The 27,070-nt window shown below is 39.9% G+C and overlaps 3 protein-coding genes across 3 annotated transcripts; all 3 read left to right on the top strand.

The window, feature by feature from the left end:
• Positions 1-23,827, top strand: LOC124261606 (polyunsaturated fatty acid 5-lipoxygenase-like). The gene is made up of 13 exons (XM_046695949.1): positions 1-579; positions 1,571-1,615; positions 2,001-2,119; positions 4,244-4,341; positions 6,001-6,136; positions 9,738-9,833; positions 10,771-10,867; positions 11,897-12,014; positions 15,849-15,940; positions 20,426-20,486; positions 22,267-22,372; positions 22,980-23,071; positions 23,725-23,827. Exons 4-12 carry the CDS (start codon positions 4,307-4,309, stop codon positions 23,025-23,027), a joined length of 789 nt encoding a protein of 262 aa, XP_046551905.1. The 5' UTR covers positions 1-579; positions 1,571-1,615; positions 2,001-2,119; positions 4,244-4,306; the 3' UTR covers positions 23,028-23,071; positions 23,725-23,827.
• Positions 94-2,123, top strand: LOC124261712 (allene oxide synthase-lipoxygenase protein-like). Its single transcript, XM_046696058.1, has 2 exons — positions 94-579; positions 2,001-2,123. Exons 1-2 carry the CDS (start codon positions 94-96, stop codon positions 2,121-2,123), a joined length of 609 nt encoding a protein of 202 aa, XP_046552014.1.
• On the top strand, positions 23,033-26,710 carry LOC124261696 (polyunsaturated fatty acid lipoxygenase ALOX12-like). The gene is made up of 4 exons (XM_046696051.1): positions 23,033-23,071; positions 23,725-23,898; positions 25,326-25,492; positions 26,614-26,710. The coding sequence occupies exons 1-4, from the start codon at positions 23,033-23,035 to the stop codon at positions 26,708-26,710; spliced, it is 477 nt and encodes a 158-aa protein (XP_046552007.1).
• Positions 26,711-27,070: the final 360 nt, after the last annotated feature.

Raw genomic sequence — 27,070 nt, 5'->3', positions numbered from 1 at the left:
ATGGCAGTAGTCTCCCACCACGCTCCATCACAGCACCAGGAGACTTTGCGAGCTGCGCTGGAGTTGACGTCGGTGTGAGCGCCGTCAAGGAAGATGGGGAACAACCAAGGTAGTCATATCATTGTCACTGCGAAGACCGGGGACAGGAAATGTGCAGGTACAAATGCTTGTGTGTGGTTTGTAGCAAAGGATGAAGAAGGAAATTCTTCGGATGAGGTCAAATTGAATCAGCTCTTCGAATCGAATTTTGATCGCGGAAAAAAGGATGTGTTCGAACTTTCGAAGAGTAAATTCGCGGCCTTGACCTCTCCCGTTGACCGGATCGAGATTTGGCGAGACTACACAGGACTGACAAGTACTTGGTTTCTTGAGACGGTTATTATTGAGGACCCGGATTACAATGTCGAATACACGTTTCCTGTGTTCAGATGGATTCGACCGAGTTATAGATACGTCATACACCAGTATGATACGTCACTTCCGCAAGATGACGTCAATACTGAACAACGGGAGGTGGAACTGGAGGAGACCAGAAGAGCCTACAAATTGTCCACTGCCGACACCACACTGCCCATTCAGGTAAACTACAGGAGAGGCTGGTTTGTGTTCCATTGGTAACTCGGGTTAGAATTCAGCAAGCCATGTGTGTGGTAAGCGGCGACTAACAGGATCGGGTGGTCAGGCTCGCTGACTTGCTTGACACATGTCATTGGATTGTCTGGTCCAGACTCCATTATTTACAGACCGCCGCCATATAGCTGGAATATTGTTGAGTGCGGCGTAAAACTAACCTCACTCACTCACTCACTGTTAGCTAAACACTGATATGCAATGGTACTGAGTCACTTAAGGGCACTGTTACATTATGATGTTGATTATGGAATGGATGGCAATTAGAATAACACCCTATATTTGAAACAAACGTGAATACGTGATAAACATAACATGCATGCATGTTTAGATTTATAAGATGAAGATGATCGTCATCATCATCAATATAACTATGATGAATACAACGGTGACGAAATGACAAATGTGAAAGCTATTATGAAGTAATCGTTATCATGAAGATACTAACAATTGACGTGAGTACTGTGAGATTTGCAATAATGATGATTATGATAATAATGATTCAGGAAAGGCATACTAAATATGCGGACCTCGATTTTGAAATGTCTTGCTTGCATCCCAAGTACACTGTCGTCAGGCTCCCCATTGTTCTCGGTGCCCTTGGTTTGGTACCTCCTGATCTCTTGGCGCAGATCAGGAGTGTCCGGGTTCTCCAACGGGTACACAGCCCTTCTGACACTCTGAGTAATGGAGAAGGCTGCAGTGTTGGGGAGTCTACATATTCTCCGGAAAGTTCTTGGTGGGTTCCATTAGGCAGCGTTTCCTGGGAGAAGTTCATCGCTGTCTGGGCTGCGTGTAAAGGGGGCAAGGGCCCTGATGATGAGCCTTTAAAATACCAGCCTGACTGTGCCAGGATCACCCGACCCCGCTCTGCTGCATATTATCTTTAATCTGTAAAACATAATAATAATGACGATGATGACGACGACGTCCATTACAGGTGGCACAGGTTCCCGATGATGAAGCCTTCCCCGATGATTTCAAGGTGTGTTTATATTATGTAACAGTACAACTGGCACTATACTAACTGTCTAAGCATGCATAATTACCATCTGTCGAGGAGAGTACGATAGTAGTATACATGTCTCTTCAAATAGTCATGATAATCAAGATAATCAAACATGGATAATTCGGTAAATACAAAAACATTTTCTGCTTTCCGAACTAGCTTATCAGTTCGGTATTTAATCAGCTTTCAACAGCTGACTGCATCTATTACTAAGTTATGTTTCCGATTTCGGTAAAGTACTTTCGACAAAAGCCATTTTAGACGATACATTTCATAGATACATGTAAAACAATTCCCTGTTCACATTACAAACACTGTCTTTCGGTCAGTCCACCGATTAAATAAACTTCACTGTATTCAGCGTTGCAGCGTGGTGGAGTTGGTGGAGACACGGGCGCAGCAGCTGAAGAAGGACGAGTGGACGTGCCTGCAGGATATAGGGGGGGGATTTATGCCAGTGAGGAATTCTACATCCCCAAGGTGATACTCCGTCTTGTTACTCCATGTCAGTCTGTGAGGGTTCATGACATGACAAAGGGAGATTACTGGAAATAATTGCTTAGTGTTCATATCTATTGGATGTGTAACAAGTTATATTTGCATAGATCAGTTTTGGTATATGTTCCTGCATTCAAAGCTGCCACAGATGTTTTCAGATATAGTTTTGTATCACTTGGGATGTCCGCAGTAACCAACAGCTGCTCGTAGGACTGCACGGTATTACCGGTATACCGGTATATCGCACTACGCTTTTCAACGATACGTATAATAATTGCAATATTTATTCTGAGAACCGGTATATTGGGTAAAAACGTATATGAAGTTTTTGTGATTATCTTTATGGTTTAAATTAATACTACACAGACATTAATATACAACCAATGTTTTCCTTCATTATTCAATGACAAAACGGCATACTGTAATACTATACTGACTGAATGACTGACTGAGTTTGGTTTTACGCCGCTTTTAGCAATATTCCAGCAACATCACGGCGGGGGACACCAGAAATGGGCTTCACACATTGTACACATGTAATACTTTAAATTGTATAAAAAAGACAATAGTATCCCTGACTATCGAACCTGATTTTGAGAGAACCATAACATATATGTTTAGGTACTTAGAATGTAGAAAATAGGATCAACATGTACAAGTAGTGGCACTCACTGTCAAACACGTAGCTCCCAATAACGCAATACGTATCGCAATACTGGTACCTCATTCGCAATGTTTTGCAATACGTTTATTTGCCAGTACACAGCCCTAGTTGCTCAGAGCTGGAACTGGAAGTAATAGTATTGGTATAATACAACACGAGATCCGACTGTTTCCACAGCTCAGCAGGACCATACATATACATATCATCCTGGGTGTTGTATAACTAAACATTTGTATGAAAGCTTTGAAATTAACTTCCATCGCTGTCAATGATTATGTCTTTACCATAGGACGTACATCAATTGAGAGCACACACGTTGTAACATTATATTCATTTTGCGTTTAACTATAAGCCGAAATGTGAAAGTATAACATATCTGATGAATGTCCTGCTTTGAACTGTCGCTGGAATTATTCACATATAGGAGTTGACAGAGGGAATATGTCCCGTTTATCATGTCACGTCACCCGCTGTTGCCGATCATATATCAACATTTCACTTCAGGCATTCTGCTACAAAACGTTTTCAGCCACACCGCAGGCCATTTGTAATTTGATTCCGCCTTTAAATGAGTCATTTAGAGCTTAAGGACGTGTTTTAAAAAATGTTCAGGCTCAGAAGCATACACATTAGTTTTGCTTTTGACAAAAGAATATGCATATTAGTGCATGTTGTATATCCTAGGAACAGCAACACAAACACACTAGACAACAGTAGCAACATTCACCTACATCGATCGTATGATGCATATTTAAATATTTGTATCAATCATGCTTCGAAACAACCGTTATGGTGCCATGTATTTTCACAGCTGCTATACCACATATTTTCATGTGATGTTACATACACAATTCATTAACAGAAACACACTTGGTTCAATCGTCTGTGGCTGTACCGTTAACGTGCCAGAATTCTTGGAAAGCTTTTTCCGAATTTTAGATTCATTCTGGTTATGATGCTGGGTTATTTTGATTCCCATACCATTGTCCGTGGTGTTGACCAACGTCTAATAACCCGTGAAGATCCGGGTTAGAATTGATCTTCAGTAACCCATGCTTGTCGTGAGAGGCTTCTAAAGGGATCGGGTGGTCAGGCTCGCTGACTTGGTTGACACATGTCATCGGTTCCCAATTGCGCAGATCGATGCTCAAGCTGTTGATCACTGGATTGTGTGGTCCAGACTCGATTATTTACAGACCGCCGCCATACAGCTGGAACATTGCTGAGTGCGGCGTAAACTCACTTACTCAGCAACCAATCCACTGTGTTCACCAAATACTAACAGCCTGCAACTTGTTTCGAGATTCCCTCAGAAAAAAAGGTCACATCGTGAAATGGATGAATCGTATTCCAACAACAGTAAGCTGAAGTCCATTCATTCATTCCATGATCCATCCATTCATCCATAAAATCATTCTTTCTTTGTTCTGTATGGTCTTCAGTGTCAACTGTTCTGGCAAGAAGACTGGTGCTTTGGTTATCAACGACTTAACGGTGTCAACCCGATGCTCATCAAACTCTGCTCGGAAATCCCTAAAAAGTAAGTGTTGTTGTAGTACCTGTGGCGGTGTGTTATATCTGTCATTCACTGAATCCAGGGTGAGGGTAACTGTGCTAGTTCTGTGCCAGTGTATATGCCCACACTTTGAAAATAGAACTGTATCGATATTCTAGACACACACAAGTCTCGTGACCTCGTTCTCCAATAAGGCGAACCTATTCGCCTAATGCACCGCAATTCGCTGTTCGGTCTGAAATGAGCCAAAATGATAATGGGTCCCAGCTGACATAATATACTCATAGAAACGAATAAGTGAACACATGAAAGTACATGTGTTCCTTTATTTATTTCTAGAAGTTCACTCACAGTGCATACCTTGTGAAGAAACCTAGAAAAGAATAAGGTACACTTGTACTTTTATGTGTTCCCTTATTTGTTTCCATGAGTATATATCCAAGATGGTCAGCACCATACAGTCACACTCGTGGCTATCTCCCCAAGCTGTCTTCATGAATGGTTGTTTGTTGTGTAACGACAGACTCAGCAATATTCCAGCTATATGGTGATTATACATGAGTGAGTGAGTATGGTTTTACGCCGCATTCAGCACTATTCCAGCAATAGCACGACGGGTGACACAGGAAATAGTCTTCACACATAGTACCCATGTGGGAAATCGTACCTGAGTCTTCAGCATGAAGAGCGAATGCTATTCCACCGCCCTTCGTGATTTCTGAAATACTGTTCAAAGATGTTAAACCAAACACTAACTCTGTTAATGTGATCGTATAAGATCCACTAAAATTTCTTATCGGCCCCATCATATTATACCAGCATTCTTTCCTTTCCTTTGGGATACATATACAAGGGGTGAATTAAAAGTTTGAGCTTCACTACAAATGATGAGTAGTGCATATTTGCAGTTTTATGTATATTGCCTCCCACCCTTCAGACTGCATGTGCACTAAGGTGTGACTGAGTATACTCAGTTGATGAAAATCGACAAACTGGTTACCCTGTTGTCATCAAGTATCCCCAACACCCGACCAATGATTATATTATGCTGATGGGCGTAGTCAACTGAGAATATCAAGCCCATGGAAAACTCGCCCACTGTGCATGTGTCGCTCTGACAGGATGATACAACCGTGAGGAAGTCTGTTGTATCCGTATCTCCAACAGATGACTCTGGCTTTGAACTCATGCAACATCATCCGTACTCGCTAGATTCGGCATCATCAGTCTCTGACTCTTGTAATTATTATGAGGAGGACTTCAGTTGTGTTCTGGAGGATAACAACCCTATGGCGACATTCTATACACCCAAGCACACATGTCAAAAACTGCATCAACGCAGTCCCACATAGGCTCAGAACTTCAGTCACCCCTCGATAGTCGATATATGTCAAATTGTCCCAAGGATGTAGGTTAATTGAGGTTTATAAATAACGCCTAAACACTAACAATCAACACCAGATGTTAATGACAGAGGAATGGGTGTGCAGATAAAACAGTTTTACATACGTGGTGTTGATTTGGTGACTTTTATTGTGATTGTTTAAATAACACGCCGTTGTAGCTTTCCTTGAACGTATGTCACGTATCTCCAGGTTACTATCTATTATCGGATGTTTTTGTTCTGTTTCCAGATATCAGTTATTATTACTGTATTTTAATTATCATGATTGTTTTCCCCAGATTTGCAGTTTCTGACAGTATGATAAAGCCCTTCCTGGAGGGACAGTCGGTGAAGACGGCTCTCAAGAACAATAAACTGTTCATCTGTGACCTAGAGATCCTGAAGGACCTTGTCATTCCCAATGAAGAGTTGACCGTAAGAACATACGTTGTACTTATACTTTGCTGTGATAGATATTATGAAACATTACATATTATGACATGCGGTGAACAAATCACCGTTTCTTATCAATTGATCCATTAAATCATCTCTGAAGACGCACATAGGTTATAGTCTGTTTGCAGTGAAAACGTACCGATGAATTTCACTTTAAACTAAAATGTAAATCAAATTAAGAAATTAAGTGAAAATTTAGAATAAAATTCTGAGATTTAAATGGTCAGTTGGCAAGGTAAAATTATGAGGATTCGCAATCTTAATTTCATCTTATTCGAGTTACTTTTTTGTTTAATTGACATTCATTGGTACGTTTTCAGTGCAAACAGACTATACTTCAAACCAATTCTCATCCTGACTGCACGTACACCTGGTATCATCACTATTCCACAGCGATGCATACACACATGTTCATTACATAGTGCGAATTTCACAATAGACAATCGAGACTTGTATGAATGTGGAAAGTTTTTGTTGCTTTTATTCAGACGTGTCTGTCTATGTATAATTCTCTGTTATATAGCTATATATAAAATTATAGGTTTTTTTTACATCTATCGATCTAGGAATTTTCCAATCGTTTCATTCATCCGTTGTGTTTGTGCATTTTCTTCACGTTTTTGTGGCCTGTGTTACTATCTATCCTTTTGACAGACATGTCGTTGTATCAACATGTCCATGTTTTAGCAATATGCCTGCAATATTGCTGAGAAGATCAACCTTTTCACTGATCAAATATGTTTTAAAGTGTCGATTCACGATTCAAAAATGTTATAATAATTCATTCAGTTTTGTGATTTTCATGTCAAATTTGCAAATGATCAAAGACATTTGTCAATAGTTGATAAGTCTTTAATTTTTACCGTTATGGCACTAAACAGGGTATCAAGGAAGTATTGTTAATGGTGGGCATGGGTTGCCACATACTGGTCACCACGAACTGTTAACGGTTAGCTGTAACGGTATGTGCGGGTCGTGTTGACATTGAAACAATATTGATACTTATTCATCTCACTCTCACTCCGAACATGTGACAGGTAATTAAAACCAGAGGTATAAACGTTTCCCAAAGCTATTAATATGGATCAATATCATAGTGTGGCTGCATGAAAGGTTTCTGATCAATATATAGAGTGGTCTATATATTTAGATTCATCAAATGACTTAAGTTCGAAGATCTGCATCGCTTGGGGCTTTCCGTCCACATGGAACTGTCAAAGCCTTAGACGATGTGAATGCTGTTGCAGTAACAATTATTGTTAAACCCAACCTACCCACTAAACTAGATAGGCATTTGTAGGCTACGCTGGTGCTGGGTTTGGTTTCTTTGTTTCGCCAGTTATATTCGGGCACTTGGCGTAATTTCCACAGACATACATGTTAGTTTAGTGTAGCATAAATAATTTTCATGAATTTAATTTCCGTAAGATCCAAGTCAAATTTTGCACATTTGTGAGGAATCACCTTACCTACAATCAAATACTTTCTGTTTAATTTTCCGTTGCTTATTTATCGAATGGCAACCATTCACCCAACATATGTACAGTGCCGTGAACTCTTTTAGCATGGCGGCCAATGGGATTATGCATTTGTGGAACCATACTTAAGTTGTTAATTGTGATGTCATCAGTAAAATAGTGGTCTGAAAAGTGAAATGAAATTATGCGTGATTTCACATTTGCCTGTCAAATTTTACAAAGATCCATCCTAAACTCACTTCCTGAAAAATATTTATGCTTCACTGAAATAGTCTATGGAAATTACGTCAAGTGGCCCAATATAACTGGCACGAGTCTGTATATGGCGGCGGTCTGTAAATAATCGAGTCTGGGCCAGACAATCCAGCGACCGACATCACAAGCATCGATCTACGCAATTGGGATACGATGACATGTGTCAAGTCAGCGAGCATGACCACCCGTTCCCGTTAGTCGCCTCTTACGACAAGCATGGGTTGCTGAAGACCAATTCTACCCGGATTTTCACGGGTTCCCTGGTGTAAGACGTATTGCAACAACATTGGCTTCAACCAGGTAGCAGCCTAATCTGGCTTCACGCTAGCCGTCCACATTCCTGTATGCAATTGATTCAAATATTACGGCAGGTACATATTCATGTGTACACATATGTCAACTTGTCACACATGACATTACGGCAACGTCTTGACACACGTGGTCATCGACAACGGGGAAATCATACGAAATATATTGGTAACACGTTTTAACGACAGAAAATAACATTTATTTCTTTATATATAAACTAAATAAATATTCTTTTAATCGGTTATAACATTTTAACATCTATTTGGCCAAAAGGATATTGAAACATATTAAGCTGACTCGTAGATTTTCAACTGCTATATTGTTCAGTACAGATCGATGGTGTTATTTTTGTCAAGCAAGTAATCAACAGCTGGATAGGACATATGTATATAGCTGAAGGTTACACACACAGAGGTTAACAAACAAACACATTGATGGAGATATGGTAGTCTAGCATCCCAGCAATGAAACCTTGGAACGAAATGTGTCATAACAAGATACTGCTTGGTCTATAATCTAAATGCTAATATAAACCATTTACGCTTCATTGAACGTACATTAATAGTATTATGCATGCATGACCGACTCCATACTCTCGGTGTTATGATTTCGTTTCATAAATTCATACTCGACCATTCTCCACAGTTCCCACGTACTTAACCTTCGCAACCAGCTTTCATAATTATTATTCTTTTGACGGATGCGACATATTATAATTACGCCATAACCTATTCATTCTACTCAGTTTTCAAATTCCTGACCACATAATCCATGTATTATCAGATGGTACAGCCGTCTTTGTGCTTGTATTGATCATCGCTGTCCTTAGCTTAGTCATACGGTTTGTATGGTGTTTTGGTCACAACTGGCAATGGTCTCCTATTGTTATCAAATATTCCACATCTGTCATTTCAAAAGAATTGTTATGATAAAGTAGGGATATATGACGGTCACAAACTACACTGAATCCAATTTATTTGCTGGGATCTCTGTAGAAAAGTCTTTAAATTATGGATAATTAGTCATCATGTGTAAGCTAGTAAAGACTCTGTTAACAGAAACCTCGTTAATATGGACCATTTGAGCTTCCCTTGCTTAATTAAACTATACTATGGTTAGCCCTTTCGGTGTCATAAACGGTCACGTCCGGGTTGTTTAAGATTCTTTACGTGTAATGGCAGACTATATATAGCTAAATATTCAGGTAAAAGTTCTCAACCGCAGTCGCTTTTGGACAATCTGCCATAATAGAAACATTTGGTCATCATGTTTGTCAACTCCAGCGAACAACCATTCCCTATTATCCACCAAAATAGATTCTATTCGGCATAAAAGCCAAATTTTAATCAGGAAATTAAATAAGTAGGTCACTAAAAATCATTTATGTCATCAGTTGTAAGAAAAAGGGTAAGCATGTCTTGCCTCACCTGAAGCAATCACACAATTTGCACAGGAAAGTAAGTGTTTGTTTCCGGACTCACGGTCGTAACTGATATAACTGATATCTTTGAGTTAATGTGACTTTCTTTATGTTTTAGATCTGTGCCCCAATAGCGCTGTTCTACCTGGACAAGAGGAACACTCTCGTGCCCATTGCTATCCAGCTGTTCCAAGAACGCAGTGACGATAACCCGGTAAACTGTTTCCACTACCAATAATGATCACATGTTACCTGAAGTTAAATGAGATGTCTACGGTTCTGGACTTCCTCATATATACTCATGCCAATAACGGTTGTCACCCCCTTAAATCTTTTTAATTGGAGAGGGTGTGAGGTGGGGTGGGGTGGGTAGGGGGTGACAACCATTATTGGCATGAGTATATAACATTTATCTGTATCTGGTGTGTTTGTGTGTGTGGGGTGTGTGTGTGTGTGTTGGGTGTGTGTGTGTCATTAAATATGTTTAACATTATGCTTAGAAACTATGGGTTGGGGAGGGGGGTCATTGATTTTGATGAACATCCCCATCTTGCTGATCTGTTTCTTTATGCATGTAAAAAGGAATTTAGTTTTGCAGGGACACAGTTGTAGACACAGTTGTAGACACATTTTGTAGATACACACGTGAAGGTAGACTAAGGTAAACACAGTTTGTTCATAAATATATCAGTAGGTACAAATATGTTAGACACAGTTGACGAAGCACATGAAAACACAGTAGTTACTAGTTTGTATGTATTTACACGCTGCAGAATCACACAGAGTTGTGGAGAGACACAAATATAGGGAAGCTCATATAGATACAGGTACACAACTGAAGACACATATGAATGTAGACACTGTCATTCTGTAGGTACAAGCCATGTCTTTAGATACAGTTCAACTTATGTTCAACAGGACGACTATGGTCCCCGAACTAGTAACCTTGATTTAAAGTTGAATAAATTCCCTGCGTTGAGTGGGCAGTTTGTGATTGGAGTGATGTTTGGGTATGTATGATTACACGGTCATTGATTAGCTTCTGGGATGTACAGTCACCTCGTAGCAAACTGTTTGTTATTATCATTATGACCTCTGTCTGGAGGCTGGAGACTGTTGAGATAACGCGGATTACCTGCATCTTTGTCCAGGTGTTCCTGCCTTCCGATGACCAGTACACCTGGCTGCTGGCCAAACTGTGGTACAACAACGCCGAGGCCAACCACCATCTTGCCGTCACTTACATCGGTACGTCAGCTGCAGCATGTGTAGCATCAGTAACATCATCCCACGTCATCAATTCCAGCACCAGCGTTAAACAATCCCAGCACCATTACCGTTGTTAACACCAATCACCATTCATCAACACCATCACCTTCACCATCACTAACACCATCATTAACAGTAATATCAGCACCAACACCATCATTCATTTCAATAACAAAAAAACTGTATAAATGGGAGCGTCTTTCTCAACAATTGAAGTATTGGTGATAGGTAGTTAAATAAATATAAATCTGAAATAAGGCCATATTTGTTGTATAGTAAGATACCCGTCATTAGGGAAGTAACTTGTGTTTAGTTTTCACCTCAACTATACGTCGATAAATTAGACATGGCGGAGAGCTTGTAACACATCTGTTCCTGTAAGTAATATAACCCTTGGATATCAAATGGGGACACTGGCGTGCATCGATGCGTCTTATTATATTTTAAAAAATAAATATATAATAAACCTCTAAAACAGATTTGTTTCCACAATCACAACAGACTGAACATGGCTTTTCTAGTAACACACCGTCTACCAAAAATCTTTATGGTCTCGTGCTCACCAAAACGTCTGAACAGTTTTCATGTCACAGGAAATGAGTGACAACTGATACAGATTACCAACAGAAGTGCATTAATTGTGTATTCGCCTGTGCCACTGCTTAAACATTTACATCCCGTTTCGAAACACCTTGATCGACCTTGAAATATATATATTTCAGAAGAGCACCAGAAAGGTTTGTTTAAATAATCGTTGCAAACAAATAGCAGCTCAACGTTTCAATACTTAAACTTTTTTTTCCTTTTTGTTTTGTAAACATTAATATTGCGAGTAGGCTTTTGGTTAGAACTGTTTTGTTTGCTTGCTATCAACGTATTGGGATAAAAACAATCTGATATGTTTTCCATTTCAACAAATGTCACTGTCCCGAATCCGTGAAGTATGTGGCCTAACATAAAATGTCCTAGAACGTTGGTGTATTGAATGTATCATGTATTTTCTTTCAGGCACAGCTTGTCTCCTCACTGAGAGTGTTGGTCTGTCCATGCATCGCCATCTGTCCATCTCGCATCCTCTGTTCAAGATGCTGGCGCCATACTTCACCAACATCATGGCTGCAAACAGGTGAGGCGCAAACCTCATACAACATCTTATATATAACCGTGAGCATCATGGCTGCATACAGGTGATGCAAACCTCATACAACATTTTATATATAACCGTGAACATCATGGCTGCAAACAGGTGATGCAAACCTCATACAACATTTTATATATAATCGTGAACATCATGGCTGCATACAGGTGATGCAAACATCATGCTACATTTTATATATAACCGTGAACATCATGGCTGCAAACAGGTGATTCAAACCTCATACAACATTTTATATATAATCGTGAGCATCATGGCTGCATACAGGTGATGCAACATACAACATTTTATATATAATCGTGAACATCATGGCTGCAAACAGGTGAGGCGCAAACCTCATACAACATTTTATATATAATCGTGAGCATCATGGCTGCATACAGGTGATTCAAACCTCATACAACATTTTTATATAATCGTGAGCACCATGGCTGCAAACAGATGATGCAAACCTCATACAACATTTTATATATAATCGTGAGCATCATGGCTGCATACAGGTGATGCAAACCTCATACAACATTTTATATATAATCGTGAGCATCATGGCTGCATACAGGTGATGCAAACCTCATACAACATTTTATATATAATCGTGAGCATCATGGCTGCAAACAGGTGATGCAAACCTCATACAACATTTTAAATATAATCGTGAGCATCATGGCTGCATACAGGTGATGCAAACCTCATACAACATTTTATATATAATCGTGAGCATCATGGCTGCATACAGGTGATGCAAACCTCATACACCATTTTATATATAATTGTGAACATCATGGCTGCATACAGGTGATGCAAACATCATGCTACATTTTATATATAATCGTGAACAGCATGGCTGCATACAGGTGATGCATTCCTCATACAACATTTTATATATAATCGTGAGCATCATGGCTGCATACAGGTGATGCAAACCTCATACAACATTTTATATATAATCGTGAGCATCATGGCTGCATACAGGTGATGCAAACCTCATACACCATTTTATATATAATCGTGAGCATCATGGCTGCATACAGGTGATGCAAACATCATGCTACATTTTATATATAATCGTGAGCATCATGGCTGCATACAGGTGATGCAAACATCATACAACATTTTATATATAATCGTGAGCATCATGGCTGCATACAGGTGATGCAAACCTCATACAACATTTTATATATAATCGTGAGCATCATGGCTGCATACAGGTGATGCAAACCTCATACAACATTTTATATATAATCGTGAGCATCATGGCTGCATACAGGTGATGCAAACATCATGCTACATTTTATATATAATCGTGAGCATCATGGCTGCATACAGGTGATGCAAACATCATACAACATTTTATATATAATCGTGAGCATCATGGCTGCATACAGGTGATGCAAACCTCATACAACATTTTATATGTAATCGTGAGCATCATGGCTGCATACAGGTGATGCAAACCTCATACACCATTTTATATATAATCGTGAGCATCATGGCTGCATACAGGTGATGCAAACATCATGCTACATTTTATATATAATCGTGAGCATCATGGCTGCATACAGGTGATGCAAACCTCATACAACATTTTATATATAATCGTGAGCATCATGGCTGCATACAGGTGATGCAAACCTCATACAACATTTTATATGTAATCGTGAGCATCATGGCTGCAAACAGGTGATACAAACCTCATACAACATTTTACATATAATCGTGAGCATCATGGCTGCATACAGGTGATGCAAACCTCATACAACATTTTACATATAATCGTGAGCATCATGGTTGCATACAGGTGATGCAAACCTCATGTAACATTTTACATATAATCGTGAACATCATGGCTGCAAGCAGGTGATACAAAGCTCATGCAACATCTTATATGTAATGAACATCATACATCGTATTCATAATTAATGTGATCTAAAAATATGGGCTTTCTAGTTTAGATAGTGGTCATATGGGCTTTCACGCCGCTTTTAGCAATATTCCAGCATCAGTGGTCATTAAGGGTGGGTGAGTTAGTTTCACGCCGCTTTAACCACTAGCAATATTCCAACAACATCACGGCGGAATCTGGACATACCAGAAATGGTGATTCTAACAAATCAACAGAATTTCTCAATTCACCAACAACAATTGTACCCATTTTGGGTGGAATCGAACCACACCGAATGTCTTCGAATTCGGCGTGACAAGCGAACGCTTTAACCACTAGACTACCCCCATGATGGCATGTTCGCGTTCGTGTTCAAATTCAGTATAGCTTCCTCTGAAAGCCAGGTAACCTCGTGGTAATATCCATTAAACTCGCCCCATAGTGTCCCCAGAAACAGGATCGAGGACGATGTGGTAGGTGAGTGAGTTTGAATTTTGCAATTTACTTTTTGGGTTTCTCACATATATATCCAAAAAAAAGTCAGTTGTGATGTTGTATAGCCAGCAAAAGTAAATCGTTATGTGTTTCGATCGCATTGTTCACGCATACTGAACGTCTAAATCATCTACATTGTAAAGATAACGAGTCCGATATTTGCGTTATGCATTCGCTTGTCGGTTCGAAACCACCTGTTGCCGGAGAATAATTAAGTGAGACATTGTCTGCCTGGAGGGAATTTTCATAAATGATGATCAATTACTATTATTATTTTTTTTGAAGATAGGAAAATAATGTTTTTATGGTGTTTATCTTAATCGAATTATTAGTAACTTGTCGTAACTTATGTTTGTGTTATCTTGTGCGAATTTATCGATTCGATATTGTGACTTAAAGCGACACAGGCATATTTGTAACTGTGTCGCATGAAGGAAAACTTTTAGCCGCATTTGTATACGTCGGACCGGGTGTTTGTGGGGTGGGTACCGGGTGTTTGTGGGATGGGTACCGGGTGTCGTGTTCTACTGTATGACATGTGCAATGTAAATGTGGTTCCTTAATGCTCAACAGAGACGTCCAGTGAGAGAAGTTTTTATTTAACTACAAGAAATGTCTTCTTTTCTTATGATCATCTCTCTAAACAACAATTAACTGGACACTTCCCCCGTGTAATACTGCCATTCCCGAAGAGTCTACTCTAATGCGACGTTCAGATAATCTGTTACCGATGAATTATCCATGTTAGCAAAAAAACATTTAGTGGTTATTTAGAGAATACTGCACCCGTGAAGGTCCGGGTTAGAATTGATCTTCACTAACCCATGCTTGTCCTAAGAGGCGACTTACGGGATCGGGTGATCAGGCCCGCGGGCTTGGTTGACGGATGTCATCGGTTCCCAGTAGTGCAGATCGATGCTCATGCTGTTTATCACTAGATTATCTGGTCCAGACTTGATTACATACAGACCGCCGCCATATAGCGGGAATATTGCTGAGTGCGGCGTAAAACTAAACTCACTCAGTCGAGAATTGTGTCATACTTGTCATAAAGCAATGTTATGCCACTCTCTAACCAGCGGGGACCTAGGTGACTCAGCTGTCTAAGCCTATTCGCTGTGCAGAGTTACCCCCGTTGGTCAGGCCAGGAACCTATGATCAGGGGCCCGATTACGTTCCTTCGTCTGTCACAATCACAGCATGCTCGTGGGTTTCATCAAAGTAGTAAACAGCTCAGACCTTCTGTACTTCGGGCTTTCTTCCAACAATAAGCAGACACGCTCTCGTGTTACTGGAATACTGCCAAAAGCGGCTTAACCGGTTGGGCTATTTAACAGTTCAGCCCCACCCCACCCCCATCCCCAGTAAAATATGTTCATCCTCCCTCCCCACAATGGATTACGATTATTTGCATCTTTCCTTCACAGTGACATCATGCAGAACCTCCTGGCAGATGAGGGCGTGGTCGACAAGGTGGCAACAATCGGTGCCCGGGGGTCAAGAAGGTCATCAGGAAATCGTGAGTGTTCTGTAGCCATAAAGTTGTCTTGTGTTCTCCACCACTGACCCTGTCGTGTCTATAAGCTGTTCACACATCAGGTCATACGTCTGTGATTGAGTTTGCTCCAGTTTAAATTTATGTGGTTATTACAATTTTTATAATATACCCAAATATTTGTAGTTTGCATTTCACCTGCGGAGCTATTAAACTTTTGTTAAAAACGAAATTTGATGGTTGGCGGAAGTGTCCTGATATTTGGTGAAGAAGGGTTAACACAAGTAAATTTTTAAACGTACAAGATCAGTGTTTGCCCTTACAGGGACGTTTACAGCTTTTAAAGAAAGGGGTACAAAGGGGGTGCACACATCCTTTTCACGCGAGTTTCAATGGTCATTAAATAAATTTTCAGGACAAAAAGGGGGTGCGCACCCATGCACAACCACCACCACACACCCTTTCTAGGTCCCCCTATGCCTAACCCTGAAACGCTGCTGGCCCTGAGGACCCAGAACCATAACAAGTTGTGGGTCTAGATCACAATGTGTAGGCCTATATTTTAGCTGCTGAATCAGTAATTCCCAGCAAACAAAGCCATAAGGACCCGCGGAAAACCACCGACGTTCATTTCGAACGCTGTACACGATTCGAGATTTGATATGTATATCCAGTTGACTTTAAAGTAGAGCTTGAAAGTTGGAATACGGAATGTGTACAACACATCATGTAACGATAGTGAGCGACGTTTGCTTAAATGTAGTTCACTAGGAAGGATAAATAACATTAAGTCAACATACAGTGTAAGTCTGATGCATGTACAATTGTAAAACGCAGTTTAAACAAACTATTTTGTATTGAGTATGTTCAAGAACTCGGAAATGCTTACAATTCAACACGTTAATGTATTTTCAACTCGTTTGAATAATTCCTTTGTTCATACATGAAATAAAGTAACAGCTGTTTTCATAAATTCAAAGCAGGACAATGTTATTCATTGACTAATGCTTTTTAAAATGAATTCATAACTTGTAGTTTTTGTAACAGTAAATTGAAAGTACACATGAGCAAACAAACACTGCTGTTCAATACGTCGACATCTGCGACCGTTCGAGAAACAACGGTTTACACACAAGGTGATGATGCATAAACAGTGAGCTTGTGACACAAAGAGTAATGTGTTATGCCATGTTAGTTTTAGAAGTGACTATTGCTTAACGCTGCGATTTTGCAACTATAAGCGGCGACCATGTTGGTTTTAGTTTCAGCACACTTCGCTGTAAAGAAGACAGAACTATAACTTATCTTAACCTTTGCCATTTTCATCATGTTTGTCAGTAGTGAAAGAATCATACAGACATGCATATACAACATCTATGCATTGTATTAAAACATGGGAAATGTTATTCACCGCTTGGGACTGACATATAATATTCTCATTTTAAACACAAATAAATCATGTATTGTTTTCAGACAAAATTTTGTTCTGCTTTATGGGCACCTTTCTCTTTGATTCCCTATGGAGTCTTTTTTGACAAAGTTGTATCATGTAATATCTTTGACAAACCCTTGTTATAGTACTATCACAAAACAGTTCCTTAACAGTTAGTCATTTAAAAGACAATGGTTCACTGTATTTCCTGACGAAACACTTCTTTTGCAATATGCATTACCCACTATATGATTCCATACAGTGTAATCTGTTCTTAAAGTAATAGCATCATGTAGAATTGTCTGACGAAACACGCACGTTTTTGTTTTATTCAACGCTTATTGCATAATTCTATATAAAACAGATTTTTAACACAAACGTAACGTGTGTTATTTTCTGACGAAGGACATATATTTTTTCAAACCAAAGCGACAAAACCCTTTTTCACAGCCATAAGAAACCTTTGTTAAAAGGAAAGCCGATTGTCCGATTCAGACTATATCATGAGCATCTGATTGCATGTTAAAATGACAGGATCATATCTACCGCAGAATATTGTTTGTATTGACTGCTTAACTGCGTCATACCAAAATCACAATATGATAATGTTAAATGCTCATTTTCCTGAATATGGATTTCGGGGTATCTAAAAACCCTAAAAAGTCTAAACGGTGCCCCGGCTGATAATACTTTTTCAAGGAATACAGTTATAGAATGTATGGGTTAACATTGGTTTAATTTGTTTTGGAAATAATTAACAAACGTAGGGGTATCCCCATGTGCACCGAACATACAGAACATATGTATTTTGATTAAGTCTTTCCTGGATGTAGATACAAATTGTTGTTGTCTAATTGTTTGTCCCCATCTGTTTACCCGTGAAGATCCGTGGTTAGGATTGATCTTCAGTAACCCATGCTTGTCGACTAACGGGATCGGGTTGTCAGGCTCGCTGACTTGGTTGACAAGTGTCATCGTATCCCAATTCCGTAGATCGATGCTCATGATGTTGATCACAGGGTTATGTGGTCCAGACTCAGTTATTTACAACCCGCGTCATATAGCTGGAATATTGCTGAGTGCGGCGTAAACTAAACTCATTCACTCATTCCGCACCTGTTTGGTTATCCGACAATTGCAAATGTTCAGTTGATTGCCCTTCAATACCTCCAGGGGCGGTGGTGTAGCCTAGTGGTTAAGGCGTTCGCTCGTCACGCCGAAGAACCGGGTTCGATTCCCCGCAAGGGTACAATGTGTGAAGCCCATTTTTGTTCCTCGCCGTGATATTGCTGGACTATTGCTAAAAGCGGCGTAAAACCAAACTCACTCCCTTCAATACCTCCATTACATAACTCAGCTAGACATCCAGACTGCATTTCGATTTATCTGTGTCACGCATGGACACAATTATGAATGTGTGATGCGCCTCGTTAAATTCTAACAAAGTTCGAAATCGACAACACGCGCATAAAATCCGTTTGTAAAGAGACGGATGAATTGCAAAAATACTAAACATCAATACGGTAACAAAATCTTTGTTATTTTCATACACATCACTGGAAAATGTTTACACAGACTGAGTATATGTCGTTGTTGGCTGACAAGGTGCGCTATTCAGCTTACGTGGACAAGATGATTTTGAAGGTGTATGATTTCAATCAATGGGAAGGAGAATGAAGGAAACCAATTATGCCACTAACAAATACTTGAACGAACGTCTAAAGTTTTTAATATGTCTTCTAACAAGCTGACATATGCCCGTCACTAGAACTCCAGAAAGCAGGCTAGGCAGGTGGAGAAATTATCAAAACAAAGTAGGGATGAGAAATAAGACGTTTTTCTGAAAAATAATTTAGTCGGGCATGCAGTTCTTTAACTGTATTCAGAAAAAAGTACACGCCACGCTGGCTCTTGAAAGAAATACCTTGAAACTAAATACAGCAAAGCCTTCTATCAAATTAACAAATCAGTGCGCAGCTAAACATATTAATTTACAGCGAATCCTTTAAATATAAAAACATAGGAGGAAAATAGCCCACTGCATTCAGAAAAAAGTAACTTTCACTCTAACTGTTGAAGTAATACCTTGAAACTTTGAAACCAGATACAGCAAATACGCCTGTATATATGAATGTAGGAGGAAAATAGCCTAGTGGATGAAGCGTCCGCACGTAACGCCAATGCCCTAGTTCTGTTCCCACGTCTAGGTGAAATGTATGAACTCAATTCCGAGAGGCCACATTTGCTAAGAACCACAAGAACCACCCCACAAGAACACACTCGAGCTACCTCACAAAAACAGCAGTATTACCAATTATACTATTGTTAATAAATATAACTTCTAAATAACAGGAATAAGTTTCACATTCCCGTCCCGCACATATTAGTTCTCACCAGTCAACATAGTCTGGTGTCCCAGTTTAGAAATTGGGTATGTGTTAATAAATCATAGAAAAAGAATATCTGTGTTCTAATGTTTACAGTTGATTTGATTTCATACATCAGAGAGACTTAACACATGAAACAGTCAGTTCCGTCTCTTGCCTCTGTAACGAATGCAATGGTTTAATTATCACTCTTGGTGATGATGATGATGATGATGATGATGATGATGATGATGATGATTTGAAAATTTTTGTGCACTTTCCTACGTGATGCGTTTGTCGCAATGCTTGTCGTAAAAGGCGACTAACGGGATCGGGTGGTCAGACTCGCTGACGTCGTTGATGAATGTGATCGTATCCCAATTGCGTAGATCGATGTTCATGATGTCAATCACTGGATTGTCTGGTCCAGATTCGATTATTCACAAACCGCTGTTATATAGCTGGAATATTGCTGAGTGTGGTGTTAAACAGAGTGGTGGACTTTGAGAACGTTTTTGTTTGTTTTTAAATTCATTTTATTAGTACTACGTGTTACAATAGAGAAGAAAGTATTGTTTATGTATTATGTTGAAACTTCCCATAGGATACTGCGATTTGGTTGAAAAATGGACGCATTTCATAATATACCCGATCACCAGCTGTTTTCATGTGAAGGAACCCAACGTGACTGTAGTTACATTTCTCTTCCAGACTTGAGTCATGGCGCTTTAATGTCAACAGCTGTCTCCCAGAAGACGTCGTTAAAAGAGGGGTAGGTAGGGCGACCACATAACGATGAAAGTAGCTGACTTAAATAGTCACATCGATGTACATAAGATGATTAATCGATAACATATCTTGTGTTATGTCCACATGTAATGGGTCGCTCTGTCGCCCAGTTTCAGTGTTACATCTTCGATCTTATTGAGAAAGACTGGTTTTACAGTCTGCATCTATTGCGCTTCATATGTGAAACTCCTTGTACGTTACGTGTAAATATCTGTAAATGAAATTTGATGTGATGCACTCAGTGTCGTGGTGTTCGATAAACGCCTGTTCGTTATCGATTTGAATTGTTAGTGGTTCGATAATAAAGCCTTGTAAACAGGGTGTTATAAACGGAGATATATGTAAACGTGTTCGTGAGAAAGGTTGAATGCGGCACTAATCTGAAGTTTGTTCTCTTAACGTTGACAATGACAGTACATGACTGCATTTAAAGCTTGTATTTGTCGTAAATCTACCTTCAAGTACACGAAGTGAATCGGTGTATGGGTTTGTGACTGAATGTGTGGAGGCGTCTTTGTGAGTCAGAGGCTGAGTGTGTGAACTGGTGTGTGAATGTGTGGGGGTGTCTTTGTGAGTCAGAGGCTGAGTGTGGACTGATGTGTGGAGGTGTATTTGTGAGTCATAGGCTGAGTATGTGGACTTGTGTGTGAATGTATGGAGGTGTCAGTGAGTCATAGGGGGGTGGGGTGGACAGGTGTGTGGAGGTGTCTTTGTGAGTCATAGGCTGAGAGTGTGGACTTGTGTGTGGAGGTGTCTTTGTGAGTCATAGGCTTTGTGTGTGGACTTGTGTGTGGAGGTGTATTTGTGAGTCATAGGCTTTGTGTGTGGACTTGTGTGTGGAGGTGTCGGTGAGTCATAGGGGGGTGGGGTGGACAGGTGTGTGGAGGTGTCTTTGTGAGTCATAGGCTGAGTGTGTGGACTGGTGTGTGGTGGTGTCTTTGTGAGTCATAGGCTGAGTGTGTGGACTGGTGTGTGGAGGTGTCTTTGTGAGTCATAGGCTGAGTGTGTGGACTGATTTCCGATGTTAAATTCATACATGATATCAATGATAAAAAAAGTCCTAGATATGTGTTTAATTGAGTATGTGAAATTAATTGGTTATTTACAAAAGCCTGCTTCTCCTAATTTTAATTTTCTAATGGGTAACGCAGCCTTGTGGCTAATGGAGGCACTGGTCCGATTTGCCACTTGGTAAAATTGAAGCCAATATCTCGAGTCTCCGCTATGATGTTGCTGTAATATTGTTGAGAGCGGCATAAAATCATACTCACTCACTCTAACTCCTCCTCCTTAACACATTTCGATCTGACAGGACAGAACAACGCGTCATAAACCGCCATCCATGAGTGTATAGGCATAAATGGAACCACCATTAATACTCTGGCGGTGGTGTGGGGGGGTACGTGGAGGGGAGGGAATTTTATTTGGAGACTATTTGTTAAGGTACAGCGGCAAAACCATTTTCATTTAAAAACATGAGCCTAAATTACAAATTAAAAAGAAATCTAGCATCAGCGTATTGTTTGAGACAGAATTTCTGGGGTTTTGTTCAACAGTCCAAGACATTGACATTTTTTATCAAACATATTCTCGGAAACCCCAAACATTTGTACCCCCTGTCCTTCCTATACAGCTGACCCATCTCTCAGAATATCATATGATCGATCTTCAATATTTTAACTCCAGTTGTAAGAGCCATTGCTGAATTTATGCTGAAATACAGATGCAGGGTGTTGATCTTACTTTGTGTGTACGACCCACAGGTGTCCGACATCCGCGTCCTCCCCAACTACAACTACCGTGACGACGGCATGCTGCTCTACTACGCCATACAGAACTACGTCATCAAGTACACCATGGTATACTACGGTACGATACCGTCACCTCAACGTTAACCACAGCAACCAATGGTGGTCGTAAGAGGCCACCAATAGATCGGGTGATCGGGCAATGTCGTGCCATCGAGTCCTGACGGCGAGGGTCGTTGCTCACAATATCGACCTCTGAATTATCTGGTCCAAGTTCGAATATATTAAACTGCCGTTGTTGAAACAATAAACGATATCATTTTGAGCATCCATTCTCCTTCGAATACGTTCAGAATACTCTCAATGCAGCCAGTATGCAGTAAGAATACTTAGAATGCGGTTAGAATACGCTTCAAATACCGTTCGATATTTTCCCTCTACGAATGTACCTCGAAATTTTTTAACATGTTCAAAACATTCGGGCATGTTACAAGAATTGGCCCGAATAGTTGAAATGCTTTCGGAGTGCAGTAAGAAGTTTTAGAATGAAGTTTGATATTCCAGGAATTCTCATTCTGACAGCATTCCGGCTCATTCCGCGTCAAGTGTAAAGTGGGCAAGTGTAAAGGGACGTAAAGATGCAAAGTATTAAGCTTCTCTTCAATGAGAATAAACGTTTCAGTAAACATGTGTATGTATATGATCAAACTGATCTTTTTCGCTTCCAGCTGACCCCGACAGCATCCAGAACGATACAGAACTACAGAACTGGCTGAAGGAAATGGCCACCTGCAAGGAAGATGGCGGCATGGGGATAGAGGTGAGATATCAAACCGTCAAAGCACGTCAATAGCAATCAGGTGAGGTGTAGAGTACGCGACTGTATCACTTTTCTTCAGCATTCAGTACGATACAGCTCCACATGCTAATGCAGAAACTCGCCATTATGAAGGTCAACAATATACCAATGGCTGGATTAAGTCGCGCACAGCACGAATGTGTAAACAGCACGTTGTCATCAACCTTAGGTTAACGATACAGGAGTTCCTCAAGGTAGTGTTTTACCACCGGTATTGTTCATGCTACATATGGGTGTGACTCCACTGGATCTCATATAATTAAATTCACCCATGACGCTGATATTAACATGACTAATGAGCAGCTCAGAGGGCCACTTTCGGCTTAAGATTCAGACTGGCGCAAAAATAATCATCTGACTATTAATGTTAAGAAAACTAAGTGACGTGTCAACCAAGTCGCCTTAACGCGAATACCTGAAACTAAAAAGTCGCCTTAACACGAATACCCCGCCTGACCACCCGATCCTGTAAAACGTCTATTGCGACAAACTGAACACCAATTCTTACCCGGATCATCACGGATAATTTAATTATGATATATTTTATTACTATACATTTATGTAAATATTGACAAGGTCATATCATCCAATCCAGCATGGTTTGTTGACTGCAGGGTCTACCTGGTGACGGTAGTGTGTGTAAACCGGAACAGCTTCAAGATCTGGTCACGTCAATCATCTTCACGTGCACTGCGCAGCAAGCGGCAGTTGGCGGGGCTATGTATGATTCGTACGGCTTCCCACCCAACTACCCACTGAAGCTAAGCGGCGCACCCCCAGCCGATAAGGTATTGCTTCGGAAGTGTAATATTTTTCTCCCTGTTCATTAATATCATAATGGTACTTAACATGAGTTCAGTCTTTATAGTAATAACCAATCCCATCTAACTAAAGAGGCTGAAGAAAACTGTAGGATTAAGATAAATTATGAAAAAATGTGCATGTGAGAAAACAGAACTTTTACACGAAAAGAACGGGGTTGTTATATAGCGTAATTGGATTTTTTTTTATACTTTTAGAGGATCCATTAACTTCTTTCAACTCTTGATATTCTGTTTTACCATCTGGAGCAAGACATCACTTTTTGAAAGTTGAATCCATTCCTTCCAAGACCTGTTGTTATTCCAGTCACTGTATCACTTAAAACAAGGTTAAATCCTAGTGTTTTGAAACCTTTTACCCAATATTTGATTCGTTTTCCTTTTAACCCCTTTACTGCTCTTAAAGTCGTGTGTTCCATGTGTGTTAAAATGTGTATTTGTATTGGTTTGGGTTAAATCCCCTTCATCTAGTATATGAGTGAGTAGTGAGTGAGTTAAGATTTTAGTCAAATGGGCAGTGTTTCATCACTATTTGAGAGTGATTCATGCTTATCATATGAATTGTACAATGCAGTCAACTATTAGCAGAGATGTCCGATGTTGTTCCCTGTTCAGGCTTGTAAAATGTCTTGTAAGAGGTTTGTTGAGGTTGGCAGTTGACTTGCCTTTGCGTGTGTTTGTTACGAATGTTGCTGCTCCGGCGAGATATGCTCACATTTTCGCGAACGCCTTGTTGTCTTGTGGTTATATATGGACATATGCTTGTGGTAAAGGCCGAAGCCGGATACACGACTCTGCTTTTGGCAAAGATCTCTTATGAAATATGGAACGGATTATGTCGATCATGTTATGCCCTTTGTCGCTTTTATTCATCTTCTGTTGGCATGCGTTGTTGCGCCACACGAGTTCAAATCCCCAGATGTGTATAACGCCTGAAGCCTATTCATGAACGTAAAACCGATGCAACCAGCACAAGATTATTCTCATGTTAGAGCATGTACTTTTTATTGACTTCGTATTTTGCTCAACTAAGCTTTTTTAAGGTTACACAACCGATACCACCACCAAGCTATTGCAGAAATTTCATAGAAGACATACGGTCTATAATTTGCTAAATATTACTCGTTGCTTGTCAGTATGATTCGAGATACTATTCCACTATTCTGAGTTTCACTCTCACTCTCACTTTTGTTATTAACAAAAGTGTGTATGGTGGATGCTTCACATAGAGCAGGACCTGTCGACCCTATTTTCGAACCTCTGGTGTCAGCACACATTTTCAGTGATCCATTTATAGACATTTCATCACTGCCTGTTACTACTGCTGGAATATTGGTTGATGTTGATGTTTCAAAACGTATGCATACATAATTATTATATTGGTCACTTGCTAGACGCCCCATGAGGAGTCGGACGTCTTGAACGCCCTGCAGACCGACACCAACTGGGATCAGGGCGTGGCACTGGCGCAAGTCCTGTCGGACACAGTCAACAAGGGGATTCTGGGAGATAGGGACTCCATGTACTTGTATGACCCACGGGCTGCAGACATACACACAAGGTATTTGACTACTTCGGCGGTCTTTTAATTTTAGTTATGGTCAAGGGGTTATTGGGTACATACGATAACCTCGTTCGTGGTGTCTCAAGGGCATCAACTGTGTGCCGATAGCACCAAGTACCCATCACTCATGGCTGGTTTATTTGCACGACGCATACTGAGACTGATCAAAAGTGGATCAGGAACCAGGGGCGTAGCTACCATGTTTTGTTTTTAAAAAAACGGGCTTACACACGTTGTTTGCTAAAAAAATCTTTTTTCAAATTCTTGCCAAAAATACATACAATCCCGTTATCAGAACAATTTAAAAAATGGTAATCCCTATATGAATCATATTGACTACAATTAATGGCAGACTGCTCTCAGTTCTCCTTATGACTTCAAAATGATAAGAAAACAACATTTGGAAGTGATTAAAATCATTAAACGTCAAACGATAACACTGCAGGTGTTATAAAAAATGAAAGTTGGGCAAGCCCTCAATACTATCTAAACATAAAACTTTGCAACCTATCGGGCCACATTCATGAGACACCGGTTTGAACAAGGACCTGAAGGCTTTCCGAACTTGATGGAGATATTATTTATACGTTCATATATATGTTCTTCCATGAATGTGGCAAACGCCCGATCCTCATATGCCAATCAGAGGTTTCAAAGGAATTTCACTTATGAGTAAAACCTTCGATTTGTAGTAAAGTACTTCTTTCTCAGTCATAGTCGGTAGCCATGTGAACAAAATCATAAGCACAATGAGCTTGCTGTTACAACAATATTTACTAATTAAATTCAAGAATAGGTTTAAACGGTTGCATGGTGCTAAATTTAACATTTGACACCACATGATGATGTGCCTTCGAATTCAGTTGGTTAAAATTACGTTTAGCGCAAACATATACAAAAGCATAAACTAGTACATACCAGACATGAGCTCACATGCTTGTGGTATGTTATGGTCCACGTTGACCGGCATATCTGACAAGGTGTTTATAATGAATACAGTCCCAGGAAGGGCAGTTGTTGTTTGGGGAGATGATGAAAGGGAGACAACTCTGTGTAGTCTTGTAAACAAATCATCTTGTAACCATTATACTTAGTCTAGCATATTTGTCTGTTTACAGATTCGTCGCCGAGCTTGACGAAATCGGAAAAGTAATCAGAGATCGGAATTCATCTCGTGACCACTGCTACCACTATCTGATTCCGTGCACTATCTGATGTGTGCGTAGGTATGTTGGTCTCTGCGCATGCGGGAGAATGAGTTTGATGTGTCACATGATCTAGTGAAAACAACCGAAGGCTGAATACCGAATGGTTATATTAATTCTGGAATATTGCTGTAAGCTTAGAAAGTGACCGTTGTATATAAATTCAGTATCCCATATAAGTAAAGGAATGGATAAACAATTATTACAAGATGATAACAATAAATTAAATGTGTCTCACTATGACTGTGCATATAACATCGGTTACTGGCTATTTCGTCTGACTAATCATATCCATATACATTATTATTCCAAGATAGGAAATTGTGCTATATTTTTACTCTGTATATTGTACATATTTTACAAATAATTG

This window comes from Haliotis rubra, unplaced genomic scaffold (genome assembly GCF_003918875.1).
Source record: "Haliotis rubra isolate DU_JTF1 unplaced genomic scaffold, ASM391887v1 Scf1197, whole genome shotgun sequence".
Classification (NCBI taxonomy): domain Eukaryota; kingdom Metazoa; phylum Mollusca; class Gastropoda; order Lepetellida; family Haliotidae; genus Haliotis; species Haliotis rubra.
Note: the sequence above shows the minus strand (reverse complement) of the source record. Positions and strands in the feature narration are given on the sequence as shown.

Coding starts and splice junctions, on each gene's coding strand:
- LOC124261712 (XM_046696058.1), top strand. CDS start 94: ATGGGGAACAACCAAGGTAGTCATATCATTGTCACTGCGAAGACCGGG. Junction 580..2,000: donor ACACCACACTGCCCATTCAG/GTAAACTACAGG, acceptor CACTGTATTCAG/CGTTGCAGCGTGGTGGAGTT.
- LOC124261606 (XM_046695949.1), top strand. CDS start 4,307: ATGCTCATCAAACTCTGCTCGGAAATCCCTAAAAA. Junction 10,868..11,896: donor TCTTGCCGTCACTTACATCG/GTACGTCAGCTG, acceptor ATTTTCTTTCAG/GCACAGCTTGTCTCCTCACT. Junction 15,941..20,425: donor AAGAAGGTCATCAGGAAATC/GTGAGTGTTCTG, acceptor TTTCTCTTCCAG/ACTTGAGTCATGGCGCTTTA.
- LOC124261696 (XM_046696051.1), top strand. CDS start 23,033: ATGGCCACCTGCAAGGAAGATGGCGGCATGGGGATAGAG. Junction 23,072..23,724: donor ATGGCGGCATGGGGATAGAG/GTGAGATATCAA, acceptor TGTTGACTGCAG/GGTCTACCTGGTGACGGTAG. Junction 23,899..25,325: donor GCGCACCCCCAGCCGATAAG/GTATTGCTTCGG, acceptor GTCACTTGCTAG/ACGCCCCATGAGGAGTCGGA.